The sequence below is a fragment of the Heteronotia binoei genome, chromosome 1, assembly GCF_032191835.1.
Source record: "Heteronotia binoei isolate CCM8104 ecotype False Entrance Well chromosome 1, APGP_CSIRO_Hbin_v1, whole genome shotgun sequence".
Taxonomy (NCBI): Eukaryota; Metazoa; Chordata; class Lepidosauria; order Squamata; family Gekkonidae; genus Heteronotia; species Heteronotia binoei.
Genome location: NC_083223.1, coordinates 103,277,796 through 103,290,942, shown reverse-complemented (window position 1 = coordinate 103,290,942; position 13,147 = coordinate 103,277,796). Strand labels below are relative to the sequence as shown.

The 13,147-nt window shown below is 39.3% G+C and overlaps 1 protein-coding gene across 1 annotated transcript in view; it reads left to right on the top strand.

Annotated features, from left to right (window-relative positions):
* HDAC2 (histone deacetylase 2) overlaps nucleotides 1–12,834 on the top strand; it is a 38,186-nt gene extending 25,352 nt beyond the window's left edge. The window contains exons 7-14 of the mRNA XM_060238333.1: nucleotides 1,834–1,926; nucleotides 2,010–2,118; nucleotides 5,267–5,407; nucleotides 6,461–6,569; nucleotides 6,870–7,000; nucleotides 9,814–9,969; nucleotides 12,184–12,241; nucleotides 12,464–12,834. Coding sequence (XP_060094316.1) covers nucleotides 1,834–1,926; nucleotides 2,010–2,118; nucleotides 5,267–5,407; nucleotides 6,461–6,569; nucleotides 6,870–7,000; nucleotides 9,814–9,969; nucleotides 12,184–12,241; nucleotides 12,464–12,494 — 828 coding nt within the window. The 3' untranslated portion in view covers nucleotides 12,495–12,834. The remainder of the gene's footprint in view (nucleotides 1–1,833; nucleotides 1,927–2,009; nucleotides 2,119–5,266; nucleotides 5,408–6,460; nucleotides 6,570–6,869; nucleotides 7,001–9,813; nucleotides 9,970–12,183; nucleotides 12,242–12,463) is intronic.
* Nucleotides 12,835–13,147: the final 313 nt, after the last annotated feature.

Below are 13,147 nucleotides of genomic sequence, written 5' to 3'. Positions count from 1 at the left end.
GGCAAGACCCAGAGATTTGTGTTTTCCCAAGTGCAGAAATCAATAGATATTCTTGTTGTTTAAGAAGAATTTTTTTGCCAATTATATTGACACTTAAGTGGCCTGCAGAAAGTCTAGGGCACTGTTATTTTGCCAGTTTCATAGTGCCTGGATGTACTTAATTGGATAGTGAATTATATTCTTGGAGCATTTTTTTGCTGTACTTCTTAGCCGTTAAGCACGTTAGGCCAATAATGGATTAAATGCTCATCTCTGCTTAGCTGTTAACAACTACCTATTTCTGTTGTTGCTAGGTTTTGAATTAATTTTTCTTTTCAGTAGGCAGTAAATGTACTAGCTTTGAGATAGCTTTTACATTTCAGTTTGATCAACCACAAGATGGTACTGTTGCTTCATGCTACACCCATGTGAAATAACTTTTTTAAAAGGGCAGAGTATCATAAGGGATCATTACATGTGGAATATTGTTTCCTGATTTTTTTAATCACTAGGCTTGAAAGCGACCTTTAACATTAATGACGGGTAAAGCAGACATCAGTACATATATATTTTCACATTGTGAGGTATTTTACTCTCCATAATAATATAACAAGCCAGTGTCCCACTGAACTTACACAGCCTACTTTTTGTTTTTGTACATTGGAGAGCCTGATATGACTGATAAAGGGGTTCTGTGGTTTGGGATCTTTTGATACATTTTACTCTTCATTTTCTAGTTGTGGAATAGTAATAAGAACATTTGTTAGATAAAAAGTAATTTACTGCACTTGTCAACTCTGCATTGAGGCACTTTCTGTTTTAAAAAGTAATTGTATCATTTTAAAAGGCACAGGAGGGTACATAAATTTAAATTTCATGCTGCAGTGAAGAAATTCCTACAAGGCCACAGTACGTTAAAACGTGGTGTGATAAGAGAGAACTAAGTGCTTACTTGTCCATGCAAGCAAGCCACATGTATCTGAAATGGGCTGTGCCCTACAAATGCCAGTGACCAGTAAGTTCATTGAACTTTAAGGGGCGACAAGGCTCTTTGTTATCTTCACTGCAGTAAACTAACTTGTCTATCCTCCTGGAAATAATGTGGTATAATTTCATATTGTGGCTGTACAATGCATCTTTCTTTGTGTAGGGGTCAAAATACCTTATTTCCTTCCCTTAAAAGACGCTAGCTGTTGTGCTATTTGGAGGGTCTTAAAAATCACTTTTATATTATAAAATCACTTTTATTATTATTATTATAAGTGATTATTAAAAATCACTTTTATATTATAAATATTGATGGGTGGAGAAATATTGAATGTCTTTGTGTACTTCATTTAGTGAATTGTGGCATGTTTTTTATAGATGTTATAGCATGTGACTTTATGGATCTGACCAAGCAGGCACATGACCGTTACTCCCTATCCCCAGGTAATTGGGTATCCTTTAAAACGAATCTGCCCATATGTGTCTGTATTACACTATCCCCACTTTTTGTGAAAAACGAGTGAATTCATTTATTTATTTTCTTTCAGTGACTTCAAACCACACTTGACTGAGATTGAAGAAATTAATACAATCTTAATTTTGCTTTTGGGTCTGATTCTTTTGATGGTCACATGTCTATCCTTCCATTCTACTGGTATATTTCCTCGTGCATTGATTTCTTCTTTACTTCATGGATCAAATGCTTTATCTGAAGATTCTGGAATATCTAACATACCTGGCACTGCTTTTATATAAATTAATGATACATTTATTTATGGGGTAGCAGTTTAAGTGCTACAAATGGGCATACTGTGCTGCAGCTTTTAATACATTCCTTGTTTGTCCATGTGTTTATTGTGTTTTTAGGACATTGGTGCTGGAAAAGGCAAATACTATGCTGTCAACTTTCCAATGAGAGATGGAATAGATGATGAGTCATATGGACAGATATTTAAACCTGTGAGTAGATTATAAATTCCATTTAAAATGTAAATGTTTTGAAGCTGAATTAACAGTTGTTCATAGTTTCTTCTTCTTTACAGATTATATCCAAAGTGATGGAGATGTACCAGCCTAGTGCTGTGGTATTACAGTGTGGGGCAGACTCATTGTCTGGTGACAGGCTGGGATGTTTTAATCTTACAGTTAAAGGTAAAAAAAAAGGGAACTATTTTATAACAATTTTGTATGCATGCAGTTGGTTTGTTTTTGAGCTAAACTAAATGTGGGAGGGAGAGTTCTATGACTTTGATCCTTTCAAAGTATTTTGCTTAATATTAAGATAAGATCCTGAGGAACCCCAGATACATTCTTCTTTTCCACTTGGTCTGGATGATTCTAGTCAGGCCTGATTCAGATATAGGCACGTACTTAAGAAGCCTTTGGTGTCTTGTTAACTTTCCTATATTAGATATTTTAATTCCTTGTAAGAGGTATAGCTCAACAGCATTTTGGGTTTGTTATGGGTGTAGTACACAAGTAATGCTATTACAGAATCTTTGCTTCCATTTTATCACCACATGGCTATATGTATTTTTAATGCTGATTAACTCTGAAGAAAATTGTATCACCCATTACTGCTGCATAGACAGTTAAAGGACAGCAATTGCATGAGTCTGTAAAAATATCTTACCTAAATATAAATTGGCCACAGGCAAGGACCTCCATCTAAAAAGAAGATCCCAATTAATTCAACTTCTTGTATTTATAGGTTTTTAAAATAGTCTCCAAATAATAGTTACCTATCCCATTTAATAAGGGTCACATTCTTGGCTAACTAATTCTCTTATAAATGCAAACATCGTACAAAATTATCTATTTTTGAATATATTCTTAAATATTATTGTTCTAATAGTCTATTTTAAAATGTCTTTGTGTAAAATGCGGTCAAGTCACAGCTGACTTACGGCAACCCCATAAAGTTTCAAGGTAAGTGGTTATCCCAGGTAGTCTCCCATTTCAGGGCCCTGCTTGCCTTCTGAGATCAGGCTATACACTCCTCCATCCTGCTTAAAAGTAGTGATTGCAGAATTCTAATACATATTAATTCTTTTTGACCCTCAGCCAGCACACTCTATCTTTGAACTATATCTTTGCTTCTGTGAAGCTGGACATACTTCTCATTCTCAGATGGGCCTCATCAGATAGTATCCATTCATGTGGGTTGGATAGTTTCTAACCTACAAAAGGCCATGTAGTATGTTACTCCTTTGATTCTTACCCTTTTCCAAGGCTATTCTTTTCTGGGTTTCTAGTCACCCTGTTTGGCATGTTTAGCTGAGAGGCTGGGCCAGCTTTTTTCCTGTCCTGCAGAAACATGATCTTTTCGGTCAAGACTGGCAACTGTTCCTAACCATATTCCTAGCGATATCCATGACATATTGCTTCTGAATTCCTAATAGCCTGGCTTTCGATAGTGTTTTTTTACAGACAATTTTCAGCATATTTCATTTTGTTCATAATCATGTAGCTATTTTCTTTCTATCCTTAATTCAGTTGAATTCCAAAGGGATGGGTCATACATTCAATAGTTTGGTCACTATTGGGATGTGCATTTGGCTTTGCTGAATGGAAGAAGTGCCTTATCGGCATTTTTAGGGGAATCATTCAGCTGAATCAGATTATCTAATCTGATTCGGCTACTTATAAGGAGATCAGCTTTTATTCAGAGTCTCTGATCTGTCTTCTTTTCCCCAGGCTGCTGTCTAGGGAAGGGAGAGTGCCAGTTTCAGTTCCCTCGACTGCAGAGCGGAGGAAACTGAAACTGACCATTGCTTTACCTCTCAAGTTGCCCAGGCTTGGAAAGGGAAGGTGTGAACCTCCCAAATCTGTCTCCTTTCCCAGCTGTCCCACTGCAGTAGGCCAGCTGAGGAAGGGAAGGGAGGGCATTTAAACATGCCTTCCTGATTGGTCTTCCCTTCCCCAGCCACCTACTGGGGCAGCCAGCTGAGGAAGGGAAGGGAGAGTGTCAAACCCCTTGTTTTTCCTTTCATGGCTCTGGAGCTGGGGAAAGCAAAATTGAGGGGTTAAATATCTCCTTCCCATTGAAAAGAATCAGTGCAGCATACAATTATCCTTTTCAGTGAGCGGGAGAAAGACTTCAAGCCCCTTGATTTTGCTTTCCTTGATTCCAGAGCTGGGAAAAGCCAAACTGAGGGGTTGAATGCCTCTCTCGCATTGAAAAGGATCAGGGCAGTGCACACTGATCTGATCCTTTTAAATGGGAGGGAGAGACTTCCTATCCCCCAGTTTGCTTTCCCCAGCTCTGGAGCCGGGAAACACAAAATCAAGGGGTTTGAAGTCTTCTCTCCCGTTGAAAAGGAACAGCATGGTGTGCACTGATCCTTTTCAATGGGAGGGAAAGCTTCAGACCCCTCCATTTGGCTCTTCCCTTTCACTGGAGGGGAAAGCCAAACAGAGAGGTTTAATGGCATTTAAGGCCTTCCCCTTCTTCCCTGAGGTGTGCCACCTCTGCAGGTGCAACTCTGGAAGGTATTTAAAGTTTAAATACCTTCTCCCTCAGTTGCACCACAGTGGCGGCAAGGAATGGGAAGGTTTTAAGGAGACATACCTTCTCTTGCTAAGATGTGCAGTGGACCTGAGCCACAGTACAACTCAGGGAGAAAGGGGTATGCAGCTGAATAATTTCAACAATACCGATTTCACCTGATTCAGGAATATAAGTATATACCAATATTTTTGGGGTTTGATTTACCCAAACCCGAAAAATACCAGATTTTTTGTGGGCACCCCTAGTCGCTATATAGCTACTATGTAGCTACTGCTGACTTGCATGCAGAAATAAGCCCTCACAGATATTTACACGATAAATGGTTTACAGATCATGATGGTTCACATTGATATATATACCTGAACAATGATGGTTGAGGAGTGAGTGCACACCATTCTATAACACATATACCGGTATGTTAAGTATATAGTTCATATAAAATTATGTACATGTGATTGCCAATTTTGCAGTCTTTTAGATCTCAATTGTAGGCAATCAAGTGATGCACATACTTATGAGATACAGCCTTGAAAAACATGAAATCTAGATTGCCAGTATTTTGCTGTGACTGCATCACTGATAACACACTGCAGTCATTTTATGAGTAAATTACAGAATCATTACTTATGGTTAAGTTTTGTATGTATCTGCCTGCTTTTATGAGAGCTATAAGGAAATCTATGTAGAAATGACTGTCAAATGCAAAACAAAACCAGATTCTAAAACTGAGATGTTGCATCTGTCTTAGTCTCACTCTGTACTTCTTAACAATTTCCCTGATTGTGGCAGGCCATGCTAAATGTGTGGAAGTTGTGAAGACTTTCAACTTGCCTCTTCTGATGCTTGGAGGTGGTGGATATACCATCCGTAATGTTGCTCGATGTTGGACTTATGAGACTGCTGTTGCCTTAGATTGTGAAATTCCTAATGGTAAGTTTTAGAGGGGAAATATAGTTTCCTTGCTGCCTTTTGCAAAAAAGGATAAGTGAATACACCACGAGGCAGCTTTCATAATCAATGGTGGGTAACTAGTGAAAAAATGAGTAAACTGTTCATGTCCCCTTGAAGTGCATATTTTTTGTATATATACTTTAAATCAAAGTATGTATTTAATAAAGTAGAAGGTGGTCACATATTACAGAAGTGTAAATAATGATTCTGAAGCATATCTTTGTTATCGAAAAGAGTGACCCTCTACTTGGATTCTTTTCCTTCCCTCCTGTTTCTTGGTGAAACGGTAGTTTTCCACTACATCCAAATAGCATTCTTAGCCTGGTTTGGGGGCCAACTGAGGGTTGCAAGAGTTCTTGGTGGTTTCTGATGTAACATATTTGGATAGAAGCAGGGCCTTTTTTGTAGAAAAAGCCCAGACAGAACTCATCTGCATATTAGGCCACACCCCTGACAGCAGACCAGCAGGAACTGTGTTCCTGCTTTTTAAAAGCCCTGGATAGAAGTATGCATAATACTTTAACACTATGAGAGGCCTTAGTCTTAAATAAAACATTCGTTCTGTAGGAGAGATGCCATAAAATAGGAAATGATGGGCAGAGTCACCCCTGAATCCACCTAAAATATTCATTATAACAAAACATGAGCTATAAGTTTACAGCATGAGTGTAAGTTTGCAATAAATAACTCCAGGACGTGTCACTTTTACATAGTGACAGAGATATTGAGTTTCTGCAGCACATTGAATCCTGAGGAATAAAATTCTAAGCTCTAAATACTGTAGCAATGCCTGTAACCTTTTATGTACAAAATTAGTAATTTAAATATCGGATTTTAAATATTAATACCAAGTGTATTGCACTTAAAACATAAGTGAACTTGTTCGTGATCTACATCAAGTAATGTGAAGGAAAATGGTAAAAAATGTTTTACATAATACAGTCAAGTGGTGTGTTTTATCTAACGAGCAGCCATAGACAGTTTGAATATTGGGTTCTAAGAAGCTGTTGCAATTCCTTTTTTTATAAATAGAATTGCCATACAATGACTACTTTGAGTATTTTGGACCAGATTTCAAGCTGCATATAAGTCCATCAAATATGACAAACCAGAACACTCCAGAATATATGGAAAAAATTAAGTAAGTATTAATATCATGGTTTGAATATGTTATTGTAAAGTGTTGAATAACGGCAACTCTTCTAGCCTTGAATATTTATACCCCTCCCCCATTCTTATCCCTCTAGAGATCAGGAAAAGTGAGGGACTTTTAAGATCCTGGACTGCTGGGACAGAAAGAAAAACGGCTATTTAAAAAGGAGCTAGGGAGTAGCCCAATTTGAAAACTGATCTGATGAAAGTGGTTTAGCAGCAAAAAGAAATTTTATTTTCTTATAAATAATGATAAATTCTATCATAAAGTACTAACATTTCTTTGCAGGCAACGTTTATTTGAGAACTTGCGCATGTTGCCCCATGCTCCTGGTGTACAGATGCAGGCTATTCCTGAAGATGCTGTTCATGAAGACAGTGGTGATGAAGATGGTGAAGATCCAGATAAACGTATTTCTAGTAAGGAAGAGTCTGGTATTAGAAAATTCAATGTAAAATCTGAGCAGTGGGGGTCAGATTTTGCAGTTTATTATATACATTTATAGGTATGCTTTTCATTGCCCTGAGGCACCCTGGGTCCTGCTGATACTTGTTCTGATGCCCGCTATGTATTTAGGGAAAGTAGGCAGCGGCACTTTCCTAGTTGGACTTGTGGTCTGATGTCAATTCCCTCCCTTTACTCAGTCAGAAGGGCTATATCTGGTGTTGGCTATGCTAAGCTGCTGCTGTACCAAGAGGATGGGTAAACTCCACATTTCTTCTGTCAGAGATGGTCACTACCTGCTGCTAGTATGCACTACCTGTATTTGATGCTCCCCATATTCATTGTGTTGATGGGCAACTCTTCTTCTGCACAAGGCCCAATGCACTTGGACTGAATCAGGTACTCTGAGAGCACTGCTGACTGAAGGTTTCATGCAGTGGTGAGAGCAGGCACTCTACCCTTCATTTCTGCTTCAGCCAGCCACCTGTTCTCAGGAGTTGCAAAGTGACGACCTCATTGGTTCCATACTATCTTTTTTTCAGGAACCTCTGGTCAGTGCATGAGGAGACCTGTACAAGGAGATGAAGCTCTCATGAAATAATACAAGGTCCCCAACTGCTCCTGACTTGCTGCCCTTTTTTTTTTTTGCAGGGCGGGGGGGGGGGGTGGCAAGGTGCACAAAGAAGACTTTGCCTCTTTGTGCATTGCTTGGGCAGCTCCATAGAAAGAAGGCAAGCTGACTATGGAACAGATGAGGCCTTATCTGCAGCCAGCCACCTCTCTGTCTCCTTTGGAAATTTAATACATTGTAGATGAGCTAAAGAGAAGTGTCTGGAAGGGGGAAAGCTGCTGTAAGAACGAACAGAGAAACAGTCATCCTGAGCAAAGAATCTGAGCCCACTTTGGCGGGGAAGGCAGGATATAAATCAAATAAATTAATAAAGACAGAAAGAATCAGCAGGAGCAATTTTCCCAGTTGCCCCAAGTGTGATGATGGGTGTAAATATCCTGGAAGTTTTGAAGCCGTGGGAAACAACTATTGTCCCCTCCCCCCAATTGTTTTTCTGGGAGAAAGACATGAACTTTGTAGGGAATTGAGATTATATGGAATACTTTTACCAAACTTAGACTTAATGCATTCACATGAAATGCATAATTTATAATTTAGCATAAAACTGAACTATTTTTATATTTGTAGAATTTAGAACCAGAAATACTTTAGGTTTTCATACACAATTTTATGAATATACCCAATATGAGAGAGAATTGCAAACTGATGCATTTTATGCTGCATCATTCCATGTTATCAGTCGTCATGCATAAAAATCTTGAATCTGTGCAGTTTGGGTGAGTAACACCTTGCTTTAAAAACATTTCATTTACTTCGGGAAAAAAAAATTAATTTGGATTTTTTAAAAGTTAAGGGGGAAGGGAGTTGAAGTTTGGGAAGGAGAATCCCTAGCATGAAAGTGGTGGCTTTAACTAATTCTGGAAAGAAAGCTGGTTTGTGAATCCTCTTTGTTAACATGTATGATGATTCTATCAAATTTTTGCTTTTATCTTTTCATATGTAATTGCTTTAATGTTTTATTCTCATCCAAATCTTAAGTAGTTAGGTTCTTAAGGGATTGTACATAATATTTCAGGTTGGTTATGACTGACTAAGGAAGTTCTGCCCCACCTTTTTGTGGCTATTTCTTTAATTTGCCACCTGATCAGTGTGTTCCTGGAACTCAACAATATTATTTGTTATTATTATTTATTTCATTTCTGTACTGCCCATAGCCAAAGCTCTCTGCACGGTTTACAACAAATATAAAACAGTAAATATATAATAAATAAGCATTAAAATTAAAAATTAATATAACATAACATCAAAACAGTCGTAACTGTGAAGAACGATTGACAGAGGCACCAAGTGAATCATACTGGACCCTTGAATGGCTAAGGATATCTTTAAAGGCCTCTGTGGATATCTTAACATCCAAAGATGGATGTCTTAACCTGGTGCTTGAAAAGATGGCAAATTAGGCACCAGGCAGGCCACAACAGCGAGGTTGTTCCAAGGACAGGGAGCCACCACCAAAAAGGCCCTCCCTCTAGTTGTCACTCTCCAAGCCTGAGGAGTTGGCACCCAGAAGAAGGCCTTAGAAGTTAGCACAAATCACAGCAAATCAATGGCATTATGGAACCGATCATATGTGAATGATTAGAAACTAGTGTGTAGCTCTCTTTTTTCCCCCCCAAGGAAAAGTACTTGATCCAGGTACATATTGTAGCTGTTGCTTTGCAATAAAAGCCAGAACTTTTTAGTTAGTCTCCCTTTCGGCTGTGACTTGGCTATTGAGACTAATTAATCATTGTTAAAGATACTTCTTCTGTGTCAGATGTCTTGACCAAGCTCTGTCTAGGTCCAGTTGGGAATGCTTGCTATTTCAGTTGTTTGCTTTTAGTTAAAGGACAGAGACTCTTCCTTATATACTGAAGTGTGTGCTAGAGCCAAACTGTGCTCATTGCAGGCATGCTGAAATGGAAAACTGGTGAGTTTACGCACAGCAGCTGTAACACTGAATTTCTTGCTAAGCAGGTTGCTGCTGTCAGGTGGAGAATCTTCACTTGATGGCTGCAATCCATGTATATTGAAGAGGAGGAAACTTTCCATGCAATCCTGGTTTCAGCAGCATTTCCTTGATAAGTGAACTCCACTCTCACAAAAAAATCTAGGGATAGTGTAATGAAGAAAAAAGGCAAGTGGAAAAGTATCTGTTCATCTTACTTTTTATTGTAGTTCGAGCATCTGATAAACGGATAGCCTGTGATGAGGAATTTTCTGACTCTGAAGATGAAGGGGAAGGAGGGCGAAGAAATGTTGCTGATCATAAAAAAGGAGCAAAGAAAGCCCGATTAGAAGAAGATAAAAAAGAGACAGATGACAAAAAAGCAGGTGAATGTTGAATTTCTAAATTGAGTTATAGTCTCTGGTCTCTTTAGTTTACAATACTAAGCATGCACACTGCTTCAAATAGTGGTCAATCATTTGCCCTGGAGGGTAAATGACATACAGGCTGTGGCCCGCCCCTGCTGATGGCTCTGAACATTGATATTGGAGATTTGCTGCTTCTGGGTATGGAGGCTCCCTGGCTCATGACTATCATTTCCTCCCCTGGCAGTGAATTCCCCAGTTTAAGTATTTTCTTCAGGGTTGCCACTTTCTGGAAAGTTGGGGAAATGGAAATAAGTCAGGGAAATTGGTTTGAAGTCAGGGAAATTGTGATTAACATATATTCAAGCAGTCGATTTCTGAGCTGCTGCTAAAAGAGCATGATCTGTTCTTGTGGCAACTGGAATAGAGAAGTATCAGAATACGAGTAAAACTTAATGATGCCCTTTCCCAGCTCCACCCCCAGCAACCAGCCTAATGTGTTGAGCTCTGTCCCTGCATGATTTCCCAGGTCTTCCTGTAGCATTTGCAAAGCAAGGCTAATTTAAATGTTTAGCAATATACAAACTTTAAACATCTGTTTTCATCCCTACCTGCTAGTACTGCATTTAATTTACACATAAAGATAAGCATGTTTTGGGGCCATGTTTGTGTATAGAACGGATGTTTTGTGTCCTTCTAAACCCAGAACAGAGTTGCAAATGAGTTTTGCCGCTGTTGGATTTCACAGACAACTAGCACTTTCTACTCTGCACCATGCAAAGTAAATTTTGCAAATGTGATTAAGAACTTAAGAACATAACAGAAGCCATGTTGGATCAGGCCAGTGGCCCATCCAGTCCAACACTTTGTGTCACACAGTGGCTAAAAAACCCATGCGCCATCAGGAGGTCCATCAGTGGGGCCAGGACACTAGAAGTCCTCACACTGTTGTCTTTCCCAAGCACCAACAACACTGAGCATCACTTGCCCCAGACAGAGAGTTCCAACAATATGTTGTGGCTAATATCCACTGATGGACCTCTGCTCCATATGTTTATCCAGTCCCATCTTGAAGTGGGCTATGCTTGTGGCAGTGAATTCCATGTGTCAATCACCCTCTGGGTTAGGGCCAGTTTGCCCACTAGGCAAACTAGGCGCTCGCCTAGGGTGCCAGGAGATGGGGTGCACTGAATTGGGCTTCCCCTCCTGGTGCCCATGGCAAACGCCTTGTTTGTTTGCCTGCCTCTCCCCTGCCAACACCTGCCCCCTCCCACCCCTTCCCTTGTGCTTCGCCTGCCCTTCCCCCCCCCCCCTTGGCACGATCAGAGGAGCTCGCCAAGGCTGGACCTTCATGACTTCGATTCGGCTGGTGCAGCATCTAATCCTTTGAAGAGCCCGGGAGAGGAGACTTTGCTCCCCTCACTTCCAGTTCCGGGAAGGAGGGGGAGCGAAGTCTCCTCCTGTGGGCTCTTTGTAGGATAAGATGCCGCATCAGGCGTATCAAAGCCAGTAAGGACCAGCCTCGGCTTGGTGCAGTGTGTTCTGAGAGAAGGGTGATGGAGTGCGGCACTGCCCTGCAGTGCCATGAAGGGAGGGCGACAGCAGGGGGATGGCAGGCAGGGAGTCTGCCTGGGGCACCACACACCCTTGGGCCAGCACTGCTTTGGGTGAAGAAGTTTCTTCCTTCTTTTATCCATTCTAGCCTGACTGCTCAGCAATTTCATTGAGTGCCCACGACTTCTTGTAAAAAAGAGAGAAAGGTACTTCTTTCTCCAAGCTAAAGAGCCCCAAGTGTTTTAACCTTTCTTCATAGAGAAAGTGTTCCAACACTCTAATCATTCCAGTTGCCCTTTTCTGCACTTTTTCCAATGCTATAATATTTTTTGATATAATACCTTTTTTGAATTCTGGCAGTGGCCAGAATTGTACACAGTATGCCAAATGAGGCTGTACCATCAGTTTGTTTAGGGGCATTTAGGTAATGGCTGGTTTGTTTTCAGTTCCCTTCCTAATAATTCCCATCATGGTGTTAGCCTTTTTTATTGCAGTCTCGACATTTTCAGCAAGTTGTCTTTTTAAAAGAATATTAAAATTAGTAGATTCTTGTATCTGTACCACTTTTGAAATCCTTTTATTAGGTAATTTTTGCTGTCATTTTGCCGTGTAATAGCTAAGTCCTCAATTGTCATCTTGGAATGTTCTTTATGTTAATCTGCCACTGTTCATTACTTTTAGATATTAAAGAGGAAGATAAATCCAAGGACAGCAGTGGTGAAAAGGCAGACACCAAAGGGTAAGTAACCTATGCCTATTCTATAATGGGATGCTGTTTCAGAACATTTGTTAACTTTCCAATTGTAATGATGCATCTGTTTTCTATTATGATTGACAATAAACAATGCCGATAGCGTCTAAAATGTTTTTAAATGGGTATTGCAAACCTCACCTTTTTAATGATCAGAAAATAAAAAGGTAAGCTGTGTTAATGATTGGCTTTTTTCTTCCCTCTGAACAGAGCAAAGTCAGAACAGCTCAGCAATCCTTGAATGTAAAGCCTCACTTGAGTTAAAGGACACAATACTAAAGTGAAAAAAAATGCTGAAAGAAACTTTTCATATGGGAAGAGACTATTGATTTCATTTTTTACTATTTGGCATGGAGCATATTTATTTTCAAACAACTGTGTTTGGTTTTTTTGGCAGTTGTATTGTGGATTTTCTAATTATGATGCAAAATTTGTTCCTTCCACCAGGCTTTAAGTAATAAATAGTATTTAAAATGGATGTGAGTTATTATGTTAAGCATCTAATCTGATCTATTAAAATTTCCTGAGCTGATTTTACTCTTTTTTGTAATTATATCTTTATTAAAAAAATTGTACTTGGTTGTCTTGTCTGTCATTATGCCCACATAAATTTCACAATGCTTGAAAAGCTGTGCTATGGAGGAATCCTAAGAATTCTAGAAAAACAGCATTCTTGATATATTTTAGGTACTGGATTATTTGAGAAATGAAGGGATACTTTTTTAAAAAAAGACCTCTATTTAACCAACTCCAATCTTAACATCTTTTAGTTTGTTTCTTACCCATCTCTAATACATAATTCCTGTACCAGCAAAAGGTACAGACATAAGCCATCCTGTTTATGCAGTCCTGGAGAGGCAGCAGATACAATCCTGTTGAACCTGTGTTGAAGAA